The sequence below is a fragment of the Prionailurus viverrinus genome, chromosome D3 (assembly GCF_022837055.1).
Source record: "Prionailurus viverrinus isolate Anna chromosome D3, UM_Priviv_1.0, whole genome shotgun sequence".
NCBI classification, from domain to species: domain Eukaryota; kingdom Metazoa; phylum Chordata; class Mammalia; order Carnivora; family Felidae; genus Prionailurus; species Prionailurus viverrinus.
The window spans coordinates 68,091,594-68,114,622 of NC_062572.1; the positions used below are offsets into that span (position 1 = coordinate 68,091,594).

The 23,029-nt window shown below is 50.2% G+C and overlaps 1 protein-coding gene across 2 annotated transcripts in view; it reads right to left on the bottom strand.

The window, feature by feature from the left end:
- The window catches only part of LOXHD1 (lipoxygenase homology PLAT domains 1), a 165,224-nt gene that overhangs the window by 58,727 nt on the left and 83,468 nt on the right, over nt 1-23,029 (bottom strand). For both annotated transcript variants that reach the window (XM_047827882.1, XM_047827881.1), the window contains exons 15-21: nt 20,653-20,729; nt 19,573-19,769; nt 16,993-17,185; nt 13,097-13,257; nt 10,261-10,738; nt 9,654-9,808; nt 7,590-7,723 (exon numbers count right to left, since the gene is read on the bottom strand). In XM_047827882.1, the coding sequence (XP_047683838.1) occupies nt 7,590-7,723; nt 9,654-9,808; nt 10,261-10,738; nt 13,097-13,257; nt 16,993-17,185; nt 19,573-19,769; nt 20,653-20,729 (1,395 nt within the window). The remainder of the gene's footprint in view (nt 1-7,589; nt 7,724-9,653; nt 9,809-10,260; nt 10,739-13,096; nt 13,258-16,992; nt 17,186-19,572; nt 19,770-20,652; nt 20,730-23,029) is intronic.

Genomic DNA, 23,029 nt, shown 5'->3' on the forward strand with positions numbered 1-23,029 from the left:
CCCAGGCGCCCCAAGGGCCAACACTTTAGAGAGGCAGAACCTCAGCCCACACACGGGCTCACACGGGGTGCAGAGGGGCAATTCTGTGTTCATGGACACGGATTCAAAGTGTGGGAGGAGCTCAATCAAGGGCAATATAGATTAAATTGCCTTTAAACTAGGGTTTAAGGGAAAAATGTATATTGTTCCACTTTCTAGTCTTTAAGTTATGAATGGGAAAGTTACATTTTTTATTCAACCAATTAACTTATGAATAATAGGCTTTGGCTCTTAATTATGGCCAATTAAAGGAGCCACAGAAATAAAGAAAGGAGTGGGGTTGCGGCAGAGGCGGAGACAAGGAGAGTGGGAAGCTGGAGCAGAACAAGGACAGAGGGAGAGAGAGACGCAAAGAAAGAGTGGGCGACTTATCCCAGGAGAGAGAAACAAGTCAGCCAGACGGAAGGGGTAAGGCCCAAGCCCGCCCACACCTGCTGAGCATGTGCCTACTTGGGAAGCAGAAGCTGGCTTTCATGGAGCGACTTCTCCAGTGTCTCCAAGATACTTGTACTGGGACATTAAAGACCCTCGGCATGCCCAGAGTGGCAGCATCTCTTCCCATCTCTTTTCTCAGATCCATCCCCCTGGAGGGCAGAACTAGAGCAGGGGCTGGGACTGGCCTGAGTGCTGGGCCTTCAGCCTCTAGCCCCATGATGCCAACAAGCACCCACAGAAGGTTTAGCAGAGGATTCCCCTTCCCCTTCCCCTTCCCCCCCTTCCCTTCTCCCCCTTCCCCTTCTTCCCCTTCCCCTTCCCCTTTCCCTTCCCCTTCCTCCCACAGCAGTAAGTCCTGCTCAAGCAGGTCTCTGGGTACCGGGGACGGAAATTGCCAGGGATTCTGAAGGAGCAAAGGAGAAGAGTGGCGAGTAGGTGCGCTGGCCAGGTGTGGCCACCGCCCTGCTTAAACAAGGCCACTGGAAGGAAAGGGAGGGCTTGGGTGAGCAGGAGGTTTAAACTGATTATTGGAGCAAATCTTAAGTTTCACTCAAAAGTAAAAACTGAGGGGCGCCTGGGTGGTTTGGTTGGTTAAGCAGTTAAGTGTAAGACTTCAGCTCAGGTCATGATCTCATGGGTCATGAGTTCAAGCTCCGCGTTGGGCTCTGTGCTGACAGCTCAGAGCCTGGAGCCCACTTTGGATTCTGGGTCTCCCTCTCTCTGCCCCCCTCCCCCCCCCCCATGCTCTGTCTCTCTCTCCTTCAAAAATAAATAAGCTTTTTTTTTTTTTAAGTAAAAACTAAGGGGCACCTGGGTGGTTCAGTTGGTTGGGTGTCCAACTTCGGCTCAGGTCATGGTCTCACGGTTTGTGAGTTTGAGCCCCGCGTCAGGCTCTGTGCTGACAGCTCAGAGCCTGGAGCCTGCTTCAGATTCTGTGTCTCCGCCTCTCTTTGCCCCTCCCATGCTCATGCTCTGTCTCTCTCTGTCTCTCAATAATAAATAAACATTAAAAAAAATTTTTTTAACTAAAAAAAGTAAAAACTGAGAAGACAGAAAAACTAATGTTGTAAAATGTATGTCATTTGGTATGGCCTTCCGCATTTTGTGCACAAGTGCTGGACCACACCAGGTGTAAGTCAACAGGTGATACTGGTGGGATGACATGGCCACAAGAGCATGACTCTGGAACTCAGGAATTCAGGGTTTGTGTTTCTACTCTTCCCCTATAAAGCTACGTGGCCCCAGGCCCTGAGTTCCACCACTACAAAGGCTGGATAAAATCATCTGCGAGGTCTTTTGTGTCTCAATATCCCAAGGGCCCTGAAAGAGTGTGGGGTTCCAGAGAACATCTTGTCAGATGAAACTCCAGAGGAAGAAGTCCAACAAGCTTTCTGTTCAACTCTCACTGAAAAGCCCACCCAACAGCATCTGTCTTTAATGAGGATCTAATGACACCCTCAAGCCACCAATCAGAATGGGAATCTCTATCTTCGGGCGGAAAACACGTAGAGAAAGCAAAATATATCAGGCTGAATATGGGCAAAACTCGGGACACTAAATATATTCCTAACTTTTGTGGCATTTGCCTCTTCCTCTTTGAACTTGAGTGTATTAGATTTTAATGCAGGTCAAAAAAGCAGCTAACCTCTTAAAGGAGGAAGGAAGACATGACACAACCTCACTTCCTCAACAAGTCAAGAGCTATGGAAAAGAGGGAGAAAGCAGAGCCCGATGAATCAATGACTTAACAAAGATGTGCTAGTTGAAAACAATGTACCCCTCCTGCCAAATCCCACCATTTCTGTCATGTGTTCTGAAATCCAAACATCCGAGGTTCATAGCTTTGGATGTTAGGAGGACTTTGAAGTTTTAAGTCCTTGCTAATATGATTAGAATCTCTGGGCTGTAAGGAATCTTTAAGTCAGTGGGTGATTTGTCACACCTCTTTCCACTATAAGAATGACCGTGGAAACATGTGTTGAGGAAAACGTCCCATCAGCCTGGGTCGCTGAGCGATCACATTGAGCAGAGTCCCCCGATGCCCTGTCCTGGACATGCAGTGTGAGCAGGAAATAAGTTTCTATTGTGTTAGGACACGACATTTTAGGGCCATTTGCTACTCAGCACAACCTAGACTATTCTGACTGGTATGACTGGAGATATAAATTGTGGGCACTATTCTCAAATAAATGGTCACGGAAGTGATGAGGATGGAAGAGTTTGCCCAGAGAGCATAAATCTGTCTGTGTCCCCCATTAGGCAAACTAACCCCCTGAGCTCGGGATCTTCTTGCTTGTTGCCATGTTCACAGTCCCCACATACACCGGCAGCCATAAGTATCCACAGCACTGGAAGGCACTATCTCCTATCAAGGTGAAGTGTTCTCATTTCCTCCTTCAAATTCTTGCAATAACTCTAAGTTTCTTAACCGGCCACTATCCTTTCCTTGAAGATGTATTTTTTCTTTTCTTTTTTTTTTTTTTTTTCAACATTCCCCTTAGAACGTGCTACTTAAAGCCAACCCAAGGCTCCAGGAATTATCTGAGCAGAGGAGAGGGGGTGGGAACAGCCTTTCTGCATTCCAAATACGGCTACCAATACAAAATCAATCTGACACTTTTTTTAACTTTCTTTTTTTTCAGAGTGGCGAAGGAGTGGGGCTTCCCAGGCTAGAGGAGGCTGGAGGAAGCCACAGATAAATTTCCCCAGCTTCACCATCTTCTTACTAGCCCAAAGGACCAGAGAGGTCCTTTCTTGAGGGAATGTGAGCCTGTGTGCAGAGCCCCAGTCCACCCACGAGGGACCTCAGACCCCAGGACCACCCACTCAAAGCCACCCTTGGCTGCAAACCACCGTTCAAAAGCCTTTTCTGAATCATCTTGACTGCCTCCTGCCAGCTTGGGACTCCTACAAAGGACCTCAAGCACTCCCTACTTGAAGAGAAAGAATGCTCTCCTTTTTTGGCAATTTGCATTGTGGATCAATCCACCTCTGCCCTTCCCCTCCCACTGGCCCTTCTTCCAGGTATTTCCAGTCAGGCTCGGCTGCTCTCCAGAACCGGCAGCCTTGGAGGCCAAAGGGACTGGGCATGGCCCCGCTGCCACCCTGCTGAGCGCTAGCCTTGTCGGGGCATCAGAGCCCTGAGCCACTCTGAATCCTGCTTGGGTGACTTCAGTGTGGTAGCAGGGGCTCCGGAGATCACATCCTCTTTAATCTCTCTGCCCCCAGGCCAACATCTCTCATGAGTGCCTCCCTGCTCCTTCTCTGTCTTCCTACCTCAGCCTCAGAAGGCTCTCTGGGAAGGGCACCTTGGTGGCTCAGTCGGTTAAGCGTCCCACTTCTGCTCAGGTCATGATCTTGTGGTTCATGAGTTCGAGCCCCATGTCAGACCCTGTGCTGACAGCTCAGAGCCTGGGGCCTGCTTCAGATTCTGTGTCTCCCTCTCGCTCTGCCTACCCCCCTGCCTCCTCTCTCAAAAAAAAAAAAAAAAATTAAGAAGCAGGCTTTCTGGAAAAGCTGGCCACCTAGGAACCTCTGGCTGTGGAGCCGCACCCCCCACCCCGGCCTCCCTTCCCAAAGTTCTTGTCCTGTTCCCTTCATGCACGAGTTGGACAGAATTACCTACCACCTGCCCGTTCATGCCCCTCTTGCCCCTCGGCTCCCACATCACACAGTTCAGCCGCTTTAGTGCCCTTTGTTCCAAACACCAAACATCACGGTTTGTGAAGGCCCATCTGAAATGTCACCTCGGATAGAGGAGCACCCTGACCCCCTCCTCACCCCCCAGTCCCTGAGCCCCATTTGGGGGGTGCCGCCCTGAGACAGCAGCCCCCTCGCTCTGCCTTTCCTGCTGCCCAAGGAGTTCCTTCATAATCCCACTCATGCCCGTTCCTTCCTAGCTATGCAGCCACTTTTAGATGCCAACTGACTGGGTTCTTACTGCCATGCTGCTACCTTTTGCCGGGTGCCAGGCCCGGCCCTGGCCCTGGCCCTTACACGGGTTATCTTAATGCTGTGTGGGAGTTTTATTATCCCGTTTCATGGATGGAAGAACTGAGGCTCAGAGGGCTTAAGTGACTTTCCCAAGGCCACACAAGTAAAGAAAGGAAGAGACAGGAAATGAACCTAAAACATCTGCCTCCTAGACCATCACAGTTTTCTGTTCTTCAGGGGCAGAGTCGGAACGAGCCGCTTGACTCTCCGCACTTAGATGGCATGTGTTTGCTGGATGAATGAATGAGTCAACACAGCAAATGTGGTTTGTATTCATTAGTTGATTTAGTAAGTATTTATGGCAACCCTGTTGTGCACCAGGCCCTCTTCTAGGTGCTGGAGAGGACGCTGCAGGGAACAAGACAGGTGAAATCGTTACCTTAGGCAGGGACCTTATATTCAGTTGTGGGGAAAGGAACAATGATGAAATACTGCAGTCGATTGTAGGTCAAACATTAGTGACGTGCAGAAAAAGAAACAAAGGAAGAGAAATAAAAGGTCCAGGGTGGGAGGCTTGCTGAGCAGATGACTGTTGAGCAGAGACCTTACTCAGAGAAAGCATGAGTAAGCCACTAGGGGAAGGAGGACCAGGGAGAAGGGAGAGCACATGCAAAGGCCCTTGGCTGTTGGGCTCAAGGAACAGCAAGGAGTGAGCAGGAGGGAGACCAGGACCAAGAGTTAAGGAGGGGGTGTGGGGCAGGCCACTGGAAGTGCTCTGGCTCTCACCTGGGGGTGAATGGGAGCCTCTGCAGGTTGTTGAGCAGAGGAGGAACACACCCCTGACACAGGAGGGGCCAGGGTGCAGCAGAGGGACCAGGCAAGAGCCTCCGACCAGGGCTGGTGAAGATGGGGAGGTGGACCCTGACTCACACCAACAAGACAGGATGACGAGGGTGGGGGAGGTGATGAGGGGGCCAGGAGTGGGGGAGGGAAGGAAAAGAGAAAGGGAGGGAAGAAAGGGGATGGGGAACGAGAGGATACCATTCACGAGAGCGATAAAAATAGAAAATATTTAGGCATAAACTTAGTACGACTGTAGAAAATTGTAAAGCATCACTGGGATACCAGAAGGAACAATTGGATAAATGGAAATGCGCTCCTGGGGCAGCACTTAATATTCTAAATACACAATTCTCCACACATACGATTAATGGCATAACCATCAACATTCCAACGGGATTTTTTTTCTTCAAATCACTTAATGTCTTGATTTGAAAAGGCAAGAAAAGCTAATATTTTTAAAGAATAATGAAAAAGGACAAGTACTGACAGATATTAAAATAGATTATAAGGCTACAATAATTTACAAATTGTTGGGCTGGCCCAGAAATGTCAAATCAATGGAACAGAGTTAACTGACCCTAACGGAGCTCTAAGGGGAAGCCAGGGATATTTGGTCTGTTCCTGTCCTTCTGTTTTTGCCACTACTTTATCCTTTTCCAGCTTAAATGCCTTAGATTTTCAGAACATCTTGAGAAGTAAGCTGGGCTGACATCATTAAGCCTATTTATCAGAAGAGTGAATGAAAGCCCATTCATTAGCACTTAGTTCTAGAACAGAGCACTTAGTTCAGGGTGACCTGGCAAGTTTCTGAGAGAGGACTATCACAGCTCAGGACCCTGGTTCCCGGCCACAGCGTTGTCCCACTGCCCTTCTCTGCCATCACAATGACCTCACGGAAAGCCAGGACACCAGGCCATGTGAGAGGTGTGCTTTGATGTCCCCATCTGAGGCAGTCTCTTGGGCTGGTGGGGCGGGGTGGAGGTGGGAGATGGGGTGAGCCTCCTCACCCCTTGCCCTGCACAGAGAGTAGCCCAAGAAGAGGGCTTGCTCTAAGAGACACCAGACTGCAGACCAAGAAGTTAAGTCAACGTATGTTTGTTTATTGGGTGCCCGCTACATTCTGGACACTGGCGGGCACTCAGCAGCCCTACAACACACTCAGGATCTTGCCTGCCTTCCTCTCTGTCTCCCCCTGCACCTCTCCATCACACCTCCAGCCTTTTTTCATGTCTATTGCTCCATGGCCCCTTTTGCTCAAGCGGCAATGGGGCCTAATGATGGAGACGCACCAGACTCATCATTGATGGTCTGGAGTTCTGACCTTGGCTCTGGCATGAATGGGCTCTGGGGGTGTGGCGGCTTCACCTCCTTGGGGCATGGTTCCTTCACCTGTCAGGAGGATAATATGCCTTCCTCAACCTAGCTCCTGGTGGTAGCTGGGAATCCTGAGCAGGGGCCAGCAAACTATGGCCTGTGGGCCAAATGTGGCCCACTCACCTGTTTATGTACATCCCACAAACTAAGCATGAATTTTACATTGTCTTAAGTTTATTTATTTTGAGAGGCAGAGGGAGAGAGAGAATCCCAAGCAGGCTCCACCCTGTCAGCACAGAGCCTATTGTGGGGCACAAACCCACGAACCTCGAGATCACAACCTGAGCCAAAACCAAGAGTCGGACGCTTAATCGACAGCCACACAGGTACCCCTGAATTTTACATTTTTAAAATGGCTGAAAAAAAGAAAATCTAAGGAACACTGTTATTTTGTGACATGTGAAAATGACATGAAATTCAAGTTTCAGTGTTCACGAATAAAGTTTTATTGGAACACGGCCACATCCACCAAGTATCACCTATGGCTGCTTCCCTGCTGCAAAGTCAAACAGATCAATTATGACAGAGACCAAATGGCCCCAAAGCCTAAAATATTTCCTACCTGGCCCTTAGAGAAAAAGTGTGCTTACCCCTGGTCTAGAACATTAAAACATTGTACTGGAAGCCACTTCATATGTGGAGACACGGATGAGTGACTAAGTCTAGGCATGGAGACTAGGCCAGTGGAGGTCTGACAGGGACAGGAAACCCGACCTTCTGAACTGATGGATCTCAAGAGCTAGATTGGAGGTCCTGTCACCTGCCAGGGCAGGAACTCCAGGGGGCTGCCCAGTGAGAGGGGAGAGAGAGAGGCAGTGCCCACCCAGCCAGCCACAGGAGCCAAACTAACATACAGCCACCACCCCGCCCCAGCCTCAGACATCCCAACCACCCCACCCTCAGCCCTCTTCTCAGGACTAAGAAGCAGGCATGGCCTTCCCCCCCTCCCCTCAAGCCGCACTCACGTGACTTCATTGTTCATGTCAGTGATGTCTATTCTGTCCAGGAACCAGCCCGGTCTGTTGCCCGAGTTGTCATGGCGAATCCGAATCTTGGTCAGAGCCCCCAAGTCAATAGCATAGATGGTGAAGGTATCTGTCTGGGAAGGGCCAGAGAAGCACTCAGAGGGATGCCCCCCCCTGCCCTGAGACATGGTGCGCCCCACCCCCCCTACACATCAGCACCTGGGGGATCCTGGGGCCGGCAGGGAGACTCAAACCATTGAGGGAAAGGGGTGTGGAAACCTGTGGCAGCCAGTTGACTGTGTGTGATCTGCACTCTTTTATCACCTGCCCACACCAGGGGTCTTTTCACTCTGTGTCCCAAAGGGTGGTAGGAGGAGTGGGAAGGCCAGGAAGGTGACCGTGAGGGGCAGAGGAGAAGGCAGGTGGGCTGGCCACCCGCGTTTGTGTTGTGGGTGTGTGTGTGTGTGTGTGTGTGTGCGCGTGCGCCTGTGGAGGGCCCATTGTTGGGTGTGTGCTGAAACCCTGTGCTATGTGTGCACATGTGTGCATAAGCCCCTTCCGCCACGCATTCTAAGCACCTGGGATGAGCCAAAGTGCAAATCCAAGGTGATTTACAGAATTCAAAGTGTAAATCCAAAGTGATTCACAGGAACAGGAGACTTGCACTCCCTCACCATGTGAGTAGGAAGGCCGTGAGCGTAGCCCAATATACGCGTCTGCACTGCAGGAGGCAGGCGACATCGGGACCTGATAAGGGATTCCTCTTGGCTGTAACTTCTTAAATTCTTTATATTGAAAAACAATCAAGTCTACAGAAAATTTGCAGAAACAATACAATGAAATTTTATATGCCCTTCACCTACATTTTGCAATATTTGCTTTCCCTCTCTCTTTTGCTATTATTTTTCTGAAACGTTTAAAAGTAAATGGCAGATACCATGATTCTTCACCTCTGAATTCTTCATCATAGCTTTCCTAAGAACAGGTGATTCTCATATAATCCCAGGACAATTACCAAACTCAGGAAACACAATACTATCGACACAATACTATTATCTAACATACAAGCCCATATTCAAATTTCATCCATTGTACCAGTTACGTCCTCTATGACAGTTTTCTTCCAATCCAGGATCATAGTGGCTATGGAAATAAACCCTAAACCTCAAGTCATGGCAAGGCAGTGTTGAAAGAAAAAGCAGGCAGCCTCTGAAAGAAATCAGAGGAGCCCAGAAGTACTTTCATGGGTTTGGTTTCTCTTCTTCCTCTGTGTGGATGAGGAAATGTGGCTTTGGGATCAGGGGCAGGAATGAGAAAGGTGAGCTGGGGACAGTCTTCCAGCCAGATAATATTGTAACATCTTGAAGGACAAAGATGACAGCTGGATTTTTCACACTCTCCCCATGATACCTGGAAGAGGGGTGTGCGTGCATTTCTTTCACCGCTCAAAAGCCTTCGTGGCTCCCGCTAAGGCAGGACCAGGACTGAGTCCAGGCTTCTCAACCTTCTTTCAAGGCTCTCATGCCCCACCCCCCTTAACTGGGCTCATCAAGCTTCCCAGAGGCAGTGCGCCCCCTGGCTCAGCGTTAACACAGCACAGTGGGAAGACTCCCTGTCCTCGAGCTGGGTCTTCCAGATTTCCACGCCACATCTCTGTCCCCCGGACCCATCCTCGGGGAACACCTCTCACGGTAATCGTGGGCACCCATCCCACACTCACCCACCATGGCCCAGTGTACAGCTCTCCTTCCTACCATGTTTTCCCCAAAGCGCTGTTGGCACTTCCTCCTTGAATCCCCCTGCTCCACCCCCTCAGCGCCTGAGCGTCTGCTACCTGTAATATCTCTGGTCAGTTCCTGTGGGCTTCGTGGTGCTCGATGCTCCCCTCCCCGGCCTATCTTATGCCCCCCACCACAAGGTGCCAGAGCTCACAGAGGAACCGCTTTGATTACATCTGGGTAGACTCAACAAAGCACCCTGCTGGACACCGTGCTGGTGGGGGTGTGGCCTCCGGAACCAGCAGTCGCCACCACCCACGCAAGGGCCAGAGAGCCCCCACTCTACCTGGCCCTGCTCAAACTTGTTGGACTTGTCCGACTTCTTCAGGGGCCGCTCGCCTGTGTCCCCGTACTCCTCTCCGTAGATGGTCAGGTAGACATTGGCATCGGTGCCGGCCTTGGGCACATTCCCCGTGATTACCTGGACCTCATAGGTGTTGGCTGGGGACAGAGAAAAACGTGGCGTTGAGGACACCTAGGCCTCGGGGTGGACCTGAGGCTCAGCCTCTCGGATCCAGCCAGCTCGTGGGAGCGGGAAGGACCTACAGATTCCTCCACATCTGCACTAACCTGGAAAGACCCTATCCCTCCCCACTGCTCAAGACTTTTCTTTGCCATGAGGCCCAGGAGCCTGAGAGTCAAGGGGAGACGCCCTTGGCCGTCCTCCTACGTTATGTCCCACTTTCAGTCATCGCGAGCTACATCCAGGCTCCCCCTGAGAGCCGCCCGAGGGGGCAGGGCTAACCCCAGGCAGAGGCCTGTCACAGGTCAGGAGACCCACTTGGGAAACATGACGGGTGCCCCGCTATGGGGCTGCCACATGACTGGCGAGCTAGACACCCCCCTTCACCTGGCCCCCTTCAGCAGACCTGCAGACCCCTCCTCGGGCTTACGCTCAGGACCCGGCCGGCCTGCCGGCACCAGCTCCACGACAAGTTCATTGTCCTCCTTGCCCCGGGCCAGCCAGCGGTGGGCTTCGAACTTGTACTCCTCAATCACCTCCTGCATCCCCGGCCCAAACTCCTCCTCTTCCTCCTCCTCCTCGGTCTCCTCCTCCTCCTCCTCCTCAGACGAAGACTCCTCCGACGAGGACTCCTCCTCCTCGTCCCCCTCGTCCTCCTCGTCGCTACCCTTCTTCTTCTTCTTCTTCTTCTTCCTCTGCAGCTTGGCCTTCAGCCGCTCCTTCTTGAGCAGCTGCCGCAGCCTGTCCTTCTCTTTCTTCTTCCGGGCCTCCTCCTCGGGCGTGAGCTCCACCTCCCGCACCACCAGGTGCCGCAGCCACAGCGTGTCCACGAACCAGCTGGGTCCGAAGCCTTCGCCCGTGTGCCCCAGCCGGATCTTGAAGACCTCACCCACGTCCGCCGCCTCCAGCTGTGCAAAGCGCAGGGCAGTGGCTGGGGGCGCCCCTGGCGTCCTCCCCACCTCCCCTGTACAGCCAGGCCTGGGCCTATGTGCGGAGCCCCAGTGGGGACGCCCGGGGCCTCGAGCTCACAAGCTTCCACCAGCTCCCTCTTTCTCAGCCTGCTTGTTCGGCCGGCCTTCCATGACCTCTTGCAGCCCCTCCTTCCACCCACACTTACTTCCTTCTAACCCCTGGGTCGTAGTCAGGATGGTCTCCCTGCCTCTCTCCCTTCACCCCGCCCCACATCCACACATGCACGCACACACACATGCACGTCGCATTCATTCCTGTCACTCCTGGTTCCACACCTCTGTTCATGCACTCCCCTCACCCAGAGCGCCTTTATTCCTTCCTCTGCCTCCAAGGAAATCCATTCATTTCATTTCCTGAACCTTATTACTACTTTCCTTTTCAGTTTGTGCTTTTCTGCATTCTCTTTCCAAAGTTTTTTTCAGCATGAATCATATACAACTTTTGTATGTAATGAGCAAGAAAACCGTGTTATTTTTCAAAAATACACCCAACCCCCTCCCCCATGTCCCCAGGGACCCCAGGCTTCTCCCCCAGCACAGGCTTCTTTCCCTGGCAGTGCAGAGGGAGCCCAGACCTTGGCCGTGGTTCTGGTCTGTCCTGGATGCCCTCCCTGTCCACATGAGCTGCTCCCCGCCCACCTGAACGGGGAATTACTTAAGACAGGGACTGTTCTTTCTTGCTTCTCTCCGGCACAGTCTGGCAGAGCGTGGATGGATTTAGCTTTAGCTTTTCTTCAGAAGATTAGGTCCTCGGCCTTCGATCTCCTTACTCTGTTCTAAGCCTCACCCTGCAGTGAGGTCTAGCCCCACAGAGCTCAGGGGAGGGTCCACATGGGGTACCTGCTGGTTGAGCCACTCTGTTCCCCATTCTGATGGGCCCCTTCTGGGTGTCTGACACTTTTCAAAGCCTGGTGCCACCAATTTTTCCACATGTGTCCTGGTGACTGGGGACCTGAGTTTCTCAGTGCCCCATAACTGGAGTCCAGGCCTAGATGAGAACTCAGGTCTTCTGACTCTGTTCATGAAGCCACAATGTAGGCCAAAAACACCTTTGTGAGAAAGTTATCAGCCAAAATGAGAGCCCAGGAGCCCTGAAGGAGAGGCATTTTTCCCTCTCAGCTACTTAGGGGATGGGCTCTGGGCCTGGTAAGTTCGTTCTTCAGCACATTAGATCTCCTCCCCAGCATTTTCCAAGTCAGAGCATCCCTGCCCTCAACCTCTCCAGTTGGGCCTGCTCACCATCCCCTCTTCCCACATCTGTCTTCTCAGCACCCATGCGTCTCCCATGACCGCATTCATGACCGCATCACTTCCAGCCACATGGCATGCTGGCATTGGAAGACGCTCTGCTCTGTCCCACCCCCACAACTGGCCACAATTTCCTGAGTACATTCCCTCACCTTCACCGTTTTGACCCTTCTAAGGACTTCGAAGCAGGCTAGGGAGGCACTCTAAGGCTAGGTTTGAACTGAGGAAGAATCTGAGGCTCAGAGAGGTGAAATGCTAGGGCCTCTACCTTCTCAGCAGTGTTATGGGGGGTTGGCCTCAGTGAGGCCCCCTCCAGCACCAACGTTCCATATGCCCTGACCAAGCTCAATCAGACCCTGCCGGGCACTGGGGTAGGACTCTTTGCTGAGGGCCAAGTGACCTGAGGCTCACAAACACACACAGAGCACCCAGCATGAATATGCTCCCTGCACACACATACCTGCTTACACACACACACACACACACACACACTCACTCACACGCACTAGTATCCCACAGGAAACATTCATGTATCCCCCACAGGGCGTTACACCTGCATTCTCCTCCCCTGCCAACAACATGCTCACATTCTCATCTTTTTCTTCTCTACTCAAAGGGAAGTACAGAATCCTGGGGCATCGAGAACGCAGCCAGGAGGCTCCTCCCCAGATCTTGCCTCGAAGCGTGGCCCTGCCCACAGGTGGAGAGAGCTGTACAATCACAGGCTCGCAGTGGATGCAGTAACCAGGGGCTTCAGGACATATTTTGTCAAATTAGAATCATCTACTCCAGCGGTTCTCAGAATTGGCAGCTTGTTAGCCTCCCGGCAGAGCTTTCAGAAGCATACCCTGAAAACACATCCCACCATAGAGGTTCTGACTTAACTGATCCGGATGTGGGCCAGGCAGCACTTTTTTTTTTTTTCTTAAAGCTCTCCAGGTGATTCTAAGAAGCCAGGGACGAGAACCACTGAGCTAGTCCAATCCCTTCATTTTGGGGCATCCCCTGGCTCTCTGTGGGCACTCCCGCTGTCTTACCCACACACACCTGGAACGTGTCCTTGGATGCCCGCTCAAAAACTTTCGAGCGGCTGGACAGGAAGAGCACTTCTGTCTTGCCGTCCTCACCATAGATCTGCACGTAGACTCGGGCAGTGGTGCCTGCACCGCCCACATCCCCCGTCCAAACCTCAACCTCATAATGGACCACTGGGTGGGCATGTGGGGAGAAAACAGGACATTCGGTAATATTAATAATAGCAGTGATAGCAGCAAAGCCAACATTCCTGACCCTGTGCCACGCCTGGTGCTTCACAGGCACCATCTCATCTAACCCTCTCCGCAGCATCGAGATGAGGACTATCAGTGCCATTTTGCAGGCTGACAAATTGAGGCTTAAAGGAATTGAGTGGGTGGTCGAAATGGCAAACTCAAGCAATCAGACTCCAGACCCCAGTGATCCACTGTACTACACGCGACTTCCGGAGCCAGGCATGAGGAGTCGTTAATATACCAGTGAGCACTCACTGCTGTCTGCCGGCCTCTGGGAAGACACCATGGAGTAGAAAGAAGCAAAGGCTTCCTTATGTTCAGTAAAGGACATGGGACTGAAATTAGAATTTTCTTTCTTTCTTTCTTTCTTTTCTTAAAATACATACATTAACATGGGGCTTGAACTCATGACCCCAAGATCAAGGGTTGCATGCTCTACCAACTGAGCCAGCCAGGGACCCCTGAAATTATAATTTTTATTTAAATATATGCACCTTTCAGATGACATCAACAGATACATCTACACCCAGAGAGAGATGTCTGTGTCCTGAAGTAATACGTTAGTAAGCAGTTAGAGGATGGAAATGTGTTCGAGGTGTGCACCACTAGGTGTGCACCATTTCTGACGATGAGGGAGATGTCTTCCAGAACTATGGGATCATGGTTTTTCAGCGACTACTGTCAAGACTTACCCTCGCAGAAATGCCATAAGATGATATCGTGATTTTTATTTTCAAGGTAAGATTGTTATTTTCAACAAGAGGGGGGCTCTTCCATTACCATAGCAATATGAGAGATTTGGGGCAGAAAATAAGAGGACTGGCTGAGAGCCTAAAGAAGTTGAACTAGAGATACCAGGATCAGCTGGGAGTGAGGGTAGGCAAGCATTTGCACAATGGGGGGATTCAGTAAAAGCTGGCATTCTGAATGGACAGAACCCACAACCTCATTCCCTCTGTCAGATCCTAGAGCAATAGGCAGCCAGAATTTCACAAAACTATGATAAAAATGACCATTCAGAGAGCAAGAACCAGCTATTAGAAATCAACATGTAGCTGAAATAAAATAGTCCATAGTAAGGATACAGTCAAGGACAGCTCATAAGAACAATAGAGGAAATTTCTCAAGAACAAAATAACAAATGATAGACAGGTAAGAAAAGTAGAGGAATTGCAACATCTTACCAAGAAAACAGAGGATAGAGAGTTAGAAATTGTTAAAGAAATACCCATAAAAGTCTCAGAATTAAAAAATTCTCCATAGAAGGAGCCCGTGATGAATCCAGAGTAATGGATGAAACTAAGATCACAAAAGGCAGTGAGGACATCATGAAATTTCAGAATTCCAGGTATAAAAATAGGATCCTATAAACTTCTAGAGAGAAAAAACCCTAAAGGGTTGGATAGCAGAATGGTATCAGACTTCCAAACTGCAACACTGGGAGTTAGAAAATGGTAGAATAATTCCTTCTAAACTTTAAGGGAAAATGAATTCTAAGAATTCTATAATGAGCCAAATTCCTGATCAATTGTAAGACATTCCCAGACATGCAAGGTCTCAACTTTTCTCTTCCATGCACATTTTCTCAGGAAGCTATCCAGTAGAAACGAAAAGAAGGAAGAAACCAAAGAAGAGAAAGACATGAAGTCCAGGAAATAGGAAATCAAAAAAGAAAGGAATTTCCAAAAAGATGGGCAAAAGGAAGTCCCAAAAGGACAGCTTCATGGCAGCCTAGTGAGCAGGAGGACAGAGGTTCCTAAAGGAATGTCTTGGGGCAAGGAGTGAGCGGAAGGAGGTAGAGAGGAAACAGAATTATGAAAAGAATTTTAGTTCAATTGGGGAGATGGAGATAAAATGATGTTATGGGAGAACTGTCTCGTACTCCAACGCAAATTCATGTATTAAAGTCCTAACCCCTAGTATCTCAGAATGTGACTTAGAGATAGGACCTTTAAAGAGAAAATTAAGTTCAATTATGGTCATTAAAGTGAGGCCCTAATCCTATATGACTGGTATCTTTATAAGAGGAAGATACTAGGACACAGACATGCAAATGCCTAAAGGAAAGACCATGTGAACATGCAGCAAGAAGGCAGCTATTTGCAAGGCAAAGAAAAGGCCTCAGAAGAAATGTGATCTGCTGACACCCTGGTCGTGGACTTCTGGCTTCTGGAACTGTGAGAAAATAGATTTCTGTTGTTTAAGCCATCTATTCTGTGGTATTTTTTTATGGCAGCCCTAGCAAACTAATACAGATAGGTGGGTATATAGAAATACAGATGGGTATATAGAAAACTATATAGATGAAAACTGAGGCTATCATTAACTCCAGAAAAAACAAAGAGTTGTACAAAAATTGAAATGTAATCATCATACAGTATGTGTTTCAGAATGTATAATATTTACATAGTCATAATGATGTAAAAATTGAATACTGATTTAATTTTATTGAAGGCTGGGAGGAATGGATGCACACACACACACACACACACACACATTCATGTGTGTTAAAAGAGCTAAACCCTCATCTTCCATTGTAAGAAGTCAAGAGTTCATGTCTATGAATAAAATAATCAAGGAATTGGCAAGCAAATTATTAAAAATACGGAGATAAACTTCAGAGGGAAAGTGAAAGCAATTGTTACCTTTGAAGAAGGGAGATGGTAAGGAGAAGGGAACTACTGCTTCCTAAAAATCTGTATCTTATTAACTAGTACCTGTATTATTGTGATGGAAATCAAGTTCTAACTTCTAAAAAGAGAAAGTTGATTCTTCACAGTGGCAGGTACCATTACACAGCATGTGTATATGATACAGCCCTCAAGAAACCTACAGAATAGTTGAGGAGAGATCACTGTGAACTTCACCCTCATTCAGAGATGTTGTCATCCTGTCCAAAAAAGTCCCCCACCCCCATGTCATTCCTAACATCCTATCCTGCTTCATTTTCTTCATAGCTCTTACTTGGCATTGTATTATATATTTATTGTTTGCCTCCCCTGGTAGAATGTAAATTCCACAAGGGCAAGTTTCACCTATTTTGTGCCTAGGGCAGTGCTGGCTCAGAGAAAGTCAATATATATACTTATTCAATAAATGAATAAATAAACAGCTTTATCTCCTCAGCCAGTCTTCCCAGAAGAAGACACAGACTATGTCTCAAACTCCTGTACACAGGGCTGAGAATGTACATTTTTAAAAAAAATTTTTTTTTCAACGTTTATTTTTTTATTTTTGGGACAGAGAGAGACAGAGCATGAACAGGGGAGGGGCAGAGAGAGAGGGAGACACAGAAACGGAAACAGGCTCCAGGCTCTGAGCCATCAGCCCAGAGCCTGACGCGGGGCTCGAACTCACGGACCGCGAGATCGTGACCTGGCTGAAGTCGGACGCTTAACCGACTGCACCACCCAGACGCCCCCGAGAATGTACATTTCTTAATAGAATCATTTGCTGCCTTTATTCCAGAAAAAAATATTTCATCCACGGAGTCCTCACTTTCCCTATCTGTAATTTGAGCCGCTTTTCCCCTCCTAGAATCAGAAGCACCATCATCTCCCCTAAGCCTCTCCCTTGGAATCAAGTTAAGTCACCCCACAGTCTCTTCTCCTTCCCCACACCCCATCCTGCAGGGAAACAATGCTGGTGGTCCCATCACTGCTGCTTCCATACATTTCTGGATCTCCACGACCTCACTGGGATAGAGCTCCACCTCCAGGCGCCCATCAGCTTGGTTCTTGTCCAGCCAGCGGTTGGCAGGGAAGGTGTACTGCTTGCCTTGGCGGGGCACGCGGATCTGGACACTGCCGAGGAACCAGCTGGCGTGCATGCCTGTGCTGTCATGCCCAATCACCAGCCGACTGATCTAGAAAGAAACCCAGGGTGCGAGTGAGCAAAGAGCTGGTGCACAGAAATCTCCATGCTTCCACCCACCTCCCACCCACCACCAACACTGGTACAAACTGCTTTCCTTGACCCAGACCTCCAGCTCCCCAGAAGAGGGGGGCTCAGCAGGAGGAGGCTGGTTCCCAGTCTTGTCCACCATCAGCCAGTCGGGGCACTTCTCCCGCCCGGAGCCTTTGTTCCTTCCTCTTAAGAGGAGCTCACCCTTGTGGTAGTTGTGAGAAGCAAGTTGGGGAGCGGGTGTGACTCCAGCATGTCTGTGATTGTGTTGAGTGGTGGCCACACAAGGAAGCAAACATTCAAAACATTAACCATTTGCTTCGGTAGCCGTGTTATTGGTTTGGCTTTGCTTTGTTTAAACAAGACAGTACCATACCCATTTCTGCATTTCTTCTCTGATGTATCCCTTGGTTCTGTGCTCAATCCCTTCTCTCACTCTTGGCCCTGAGGAACATCTTTCTCTTTCCAGTAACGCTCAGTAGTCCACTTACTTTGCTATTTTACATTTTAACATCTTTACATTTAACACAGACCACTGCGTAGATCATCATGTTACCATCCTCACGAGTACTTGGTTCTTCAATGTTCAAATCCCTTTAGTGCGTTTTGTTTTTTTTAATGCTGTTTACGGGGCGATTCGAACATTAGACAGAATTATCAAATAGCCTTGAGATCCCTGCTGGTCCCTCCCCCTCCCCTCAGCTTCTCTCTGTGATGGTTTGAAGGGGTAATGCTAGCCATGAGTCTGGTGCCAGAAGGCTAGAGTTAGAAAATTGTTCCTCTAAGCCCTGTTCTCGCTCTTATGAGTGCTAAGTGCCTCTTGCGGCTGATAATGAAAATAGCATCAGAACTGAGTGCATGTAGCCTGGGTCCCCTGGAATTGTAGGAAGGAAACAAGTTTGTTTACAAAGCCTGAGAGCCTTCTGGGTGAGTGCCAAGGGCCACAGGAGAGCTTCATTGTCTGTGGTGCTGGGACAGCAATGGGATCAGCTGGAAGAGTAAAGACAGGGACAAGTGTCTTCTACCTGACAGGATGGGAAGCTCCTTAAGGACAGAACTCCTGAAGTTCTTTCAATTCCAGAATGCCCAGCACCTACATGGCGCGACTGTTGATTAACCGCCAGCTTACTGAGCACCTACTGTGGGCATGTGGGTGCTATCAACATGGTTAATGCCAATAACAATCCCCCTGGTGTCCCCTGTTGTTATGAATGGAGACAAGCAAAGGTGAAGAAACTTACAGGCTCAGCAGGTAAGTGGAAACATGGAGCCTTGGGCCATCAGCAGCCAGAGCTGGCTCTCCCAACCTCTTGGCCACACTGCTTGTTGAGGGGGTTTCAAAAAAGCAAGGAAAGTCCCCAGATGCCATTCCCCTCCCCTCAGATGTCTCATCTATCTGGGGCGGTTGCCAGAAATCCTCAGTAAAGGGAAGAGCATCTCACTCCACGATTATTAATTCAGCTGAAAATGTAAATACATTTTGAGGAAGGAAGACTGTGATTTAAGCTCATTACCATCAAGAGATAAATGACTGACATGAGAGCACTTTGATGGAGTACCTGAAATATGGTGAGGCTGAGAGAGAGGGGAAAGGGACAGGAAAGTAAGGTCACAGATGGGAGCTTGTCAGCATCCCAACTCCTGCTAGCCACACCTTGAGAAGGACAGGTGCTAACAAGAAGCCCAGCTTGGACATTTCCAGAAAAGTTTCCAACACTATGGTTGAGGGCATTAGATCTGTGTTCTTCTAGATGAACTGCTCAGATTTCTAGCAGCCGGGCCACTGGGTCCTTGACAGAGGGACACCCTCAGGTGCCATCTTCTAAGGCAGTATCTCTCCAGTGTTGCTGGGGTTGTACATTGAAACAGGTTTCCTGAGCATAATTCAGATAGATGGATACTCAAGTTTGGAATTGGGAAGATTTTCAGCCCCTCTTTTCATTTTTTCCCTTCTCCTCTTTTCCTTCCCCACATGCCTGTGTCCCCTTCTCCAGTGTCTGGGACCCGGCTACATTGGTCTTGCCTATGTAGGTAAAGGAAATGTTGGAACTATAGACACAAAAATACACATTCTGCCCCTAAACGGACTCTGGGAGATTAACCACTGTTCACATATATTCTGCTGCTCCGGGTCATAGCTGGAAAGTAATGTACTTCGCTAACCCCCAAGAGGGCATCTTTTCCCTTTAAAATGTGTTCACCCATATGCATGTGAGAGTGTGTTTGTGTGTATGTGAGTGTGCAATGTGTGCATGAGTGCGTGTGCATGTGAGTGTGTGCGTGCACCCACACGTGGACACATGCGGGGTGGGTGAGAGCATGTCACATGGTCTTGGGAAGGAGACTTACAGTTCCAATGTTCAGGGTCTCCAGCGTGAACTCATCCACCCGGCCACGTTCAAAATAGTCCTGCAGATTGTTGTCAGAGACGAGAAGAATTTGCTTGATGGTGTCAGATTTATCCCCATAGAGCTTGATGTAGACCCTGGAATCTGTGCTGGCCCCAGAGACGTCCCCGGTCTTCAGGCTGATGTGGTAGCGGAAGTCTGGGAGTCCAAGGTGGGAGGCAGGGAGGGAGGGATTAGTGCAGGGTGGGTGGAAAGGGCTGCAGCAGGAGGGCAATCCGCAGCCAGGGAGGGACACTGGTTTACGGGGGGCGGGGGTGGGGTGGTGGTGGTCAGCCTAACCCTTGCTCTCTGTAAGTTGCCCTGTGATGGGGCAGGGCTCCCTTCATCTCTGCCAGGTCCCCTCATCAACAACACTGGGACACTGATCCCTGTTTGGCCTGCCCGCAAGGTATGAACATGCCGACAACAGGAAAGCATTCAAAGACCACTGAGTGTAAAAGACTTGAATGAAGGACCTCAAACAACCACCCTGTCCAGTTTCTCATCTGATGGATGAAGACACTGAAACAAAGGAACGTCAAGCTTTGCAGACCGTGTTTAGCGCATTATATATGCACTGTATATGTATTCTGATCTTGGCTTTACAAGTGAGGAATCAGAGCCTTAGAAGGTTACATGTTTGGCTCAAGATGTCAATAGTTCAGAAGTAGCCAACCAGGAGTGAAATCCTCACGGGGGCCCGAAGCTCCCTGTCACAAAACAGGATGCCATGTTGGTGTTCTTCCATTTTATCACCCAGAAAGGTCTGCATCGTAGGTGCACAAGGGAGGATAGACACGTCTGTTTGGCTGGTGCTGCCTCCTTTGTTGCTCTCATCAACAGAGGCCTGTGTGCACTCAGGGGCCCATACCCAATGCCACAAAGAGACTACAGAGAAGAGGATTCCAGATCCTCCCTCAGAGCCTCGTCCCCTCCACCCTCCCCACTGCTGCCCTCTGGGAATGACATGAACAGTTCAAGAGCCGGGAGGACACCTCTCTCATCAGGGGCACACCCACCACCTGGTCTCAGGACAACTTACTCTTCAGTGTCGCATTGCTATCACTGGGCAGCAACTCTCGGACCAACTGACCATCATCCTTATCCTTGTCCAGCCACCTGTTGGGCAGACAAGGGGCTGTTAGTTCTTTGAGTGGCCAACAACCAGCCATCACACTGTTTGTGGAGAGTCACCAGAAAGGCCAAAACTGGGAATTCAGCAAAGGAAAAGGCTCTACGGGGGCTGAGAACAAAGGTCCCTGCCCAGACTGGGGAGGAAGACGGCCCTGAGGAGGCAGTATTGGCTGATGTTGGAAGGGTGACAAGGAGTTAGCTGGGAGAAGAAGAAGGTGCCATCTCCAGGGAACAGCAAATGTTGGGACAGAGCAGAGCCTCTGGGAGCTGGTGGAAGGCCAGTGTGGATGGAAGGCAGCAGGAGAAGGGCAGCTAGCCTACAGCAAAGAAGGCTAGACAGGTGGAAGGGTCACAGGGTAGGACCTTGGCAATCACAGTAAAGAGCTTGTCCTGAAAGTCATGAACACCGGTGTCACTGTTATCATCAAAAACAATCACCTAGTTTTGGGAGAGCCTACCATGTGCGTGGCAGTGTGCTGAGGGCTCTGGGGAGGGGAGACGGCAGAGATGATGCACGGAGATCAGTAAAGACACAGCTCAGCCCTTAGAGAACCTACTGTCCAGTTAAGAAGACAGGCTAGACCGGCCAAGGTGCTGAAGACCAGGACAAGGATGGCTGTCGAACCAGAGTAAGTGCAACAGGAATTCAGAGCAATGAGGACAGCTTGTGGGGAAGGGGCTCTGCTCTGAGTCCTCAAGGAAGAATGAGATTTGCCAATAAGGAGAAGTTGGGTCTGGACCCTACAGGGCTGGGTTTGATGGTGGTGACTCCTCTATACGTCAGAGTGGGCCATGGCCCCAGCTCTCTGCTGGTCACCCACTTGGGAGCAACATATTGCACTGGTCACCCAAAAAGCGCCATCTGCCCCAAGCATGGGATGCAGCCTCAGAAATGAGACGACCGTGCAAGCACCAGGTGCCCAGGCCCCAGTACTCACAAGGGTCTGTGATATAGGTGACGGCAGCAGAAGAGACACCCTCGGTGATCTCCAGCACCGCGGGGAAGCCAAGGCACTCCTCTCTTGACCAGTGTCTCCCCATCTGCCTCTGTGTTACAGCTGGTCTTGGCAACCCAGCCCTGTTATACTCCTGGCAGGGAGGCACCTCCCTGGCCACAGAAGCCATCGATGGAAGCCAAGGCGTGCCTCCGCCCCAGCCCTCCTGACACGGAGCTCAGGCCTCCGGGAACCACGGTCTCTCTGCAATATACCCCCACCTGAGTGTTGGCATCCCCATCCCTTCTCTCTTGCCCCCGCCCCAAGCACACGAACTTACACGCCCACCTGCCGGCTGTTAGCTCACACAAAATGTTAGCTGGCAGCTGAGTGGCTACACTCGCCATGGGCTTCTCAATGCTGCGAGCCTAGAACGCCACAATCATTCGGGATTCCAAGACGTGAAGACGTAATTGTAAAATTCTGAGGCTGACACCAGCGTGGGTGGGGGTCAGGGAGAGATATTTGCGAGCGGGGGCTACTGCCTAGAGCCCCTCCGTTAGGAGCCGCCACCCCTGTCCTGCGGAGGTCACCGCCTGCAGAGGTCACCCAGCATTTCCCACAGATGCAGACTGCAGAGAAGGGTGTGGCTCTGGCCACCACTCACGGGGACGGGGAGGATGGAGCCAGCAGGCCCTCCGCCATCGGAAAACCCATGCTCCCTCCCAAACTTCTCTCCACCACTCACCCATCCCCAGGCCTACCGCAGCGGTAAAGGGACACCGTGGCTTGCCATTTCAGTTTCCAATGAAGTACTTGCAGGGTATCGATCGAGATTTCCAAATACAGCCGTTTTCTTTCAGCTTCAGACGCTTGGGCCCAGCACCCAGAGGCTGCTCAATGGGTGAGCCCCTCTACAGGTGATTTTATTGCTCTTTCCCTGGGCTCACAAGAATGTACAAGCATGCACACACACGTACACACACACACACACACACACACACACACACACACACCTGCCAGAGCTAAACCGCTCACCCTACCTGACCCTGGCAGAGAAGTTGGGAGAAAGAGGCCTGGTTTGTCCTCTCCCAGCTCAGGTGAAAAAAGAACCAGCACGGAGCTCCAGCCCCGCCTCCAGCTTCTTCAAAGTCCTCCTGGGTCCCGAGTCGGCAAATGCCATCACCACATGCCTCAGAAAGGTACGAGAAGCCATTTTCTCAAAAATGCATGAACACTTTATGTGTCTGGGGGCAGAGAGGGCTCTGGGGTGTTTGGGGGCCTCAGCTTGCCTTGTGCCCTGCAATCAGCATCACCTGTGCCTCTGGCAGACTGGCTCCTTTCAAAGTG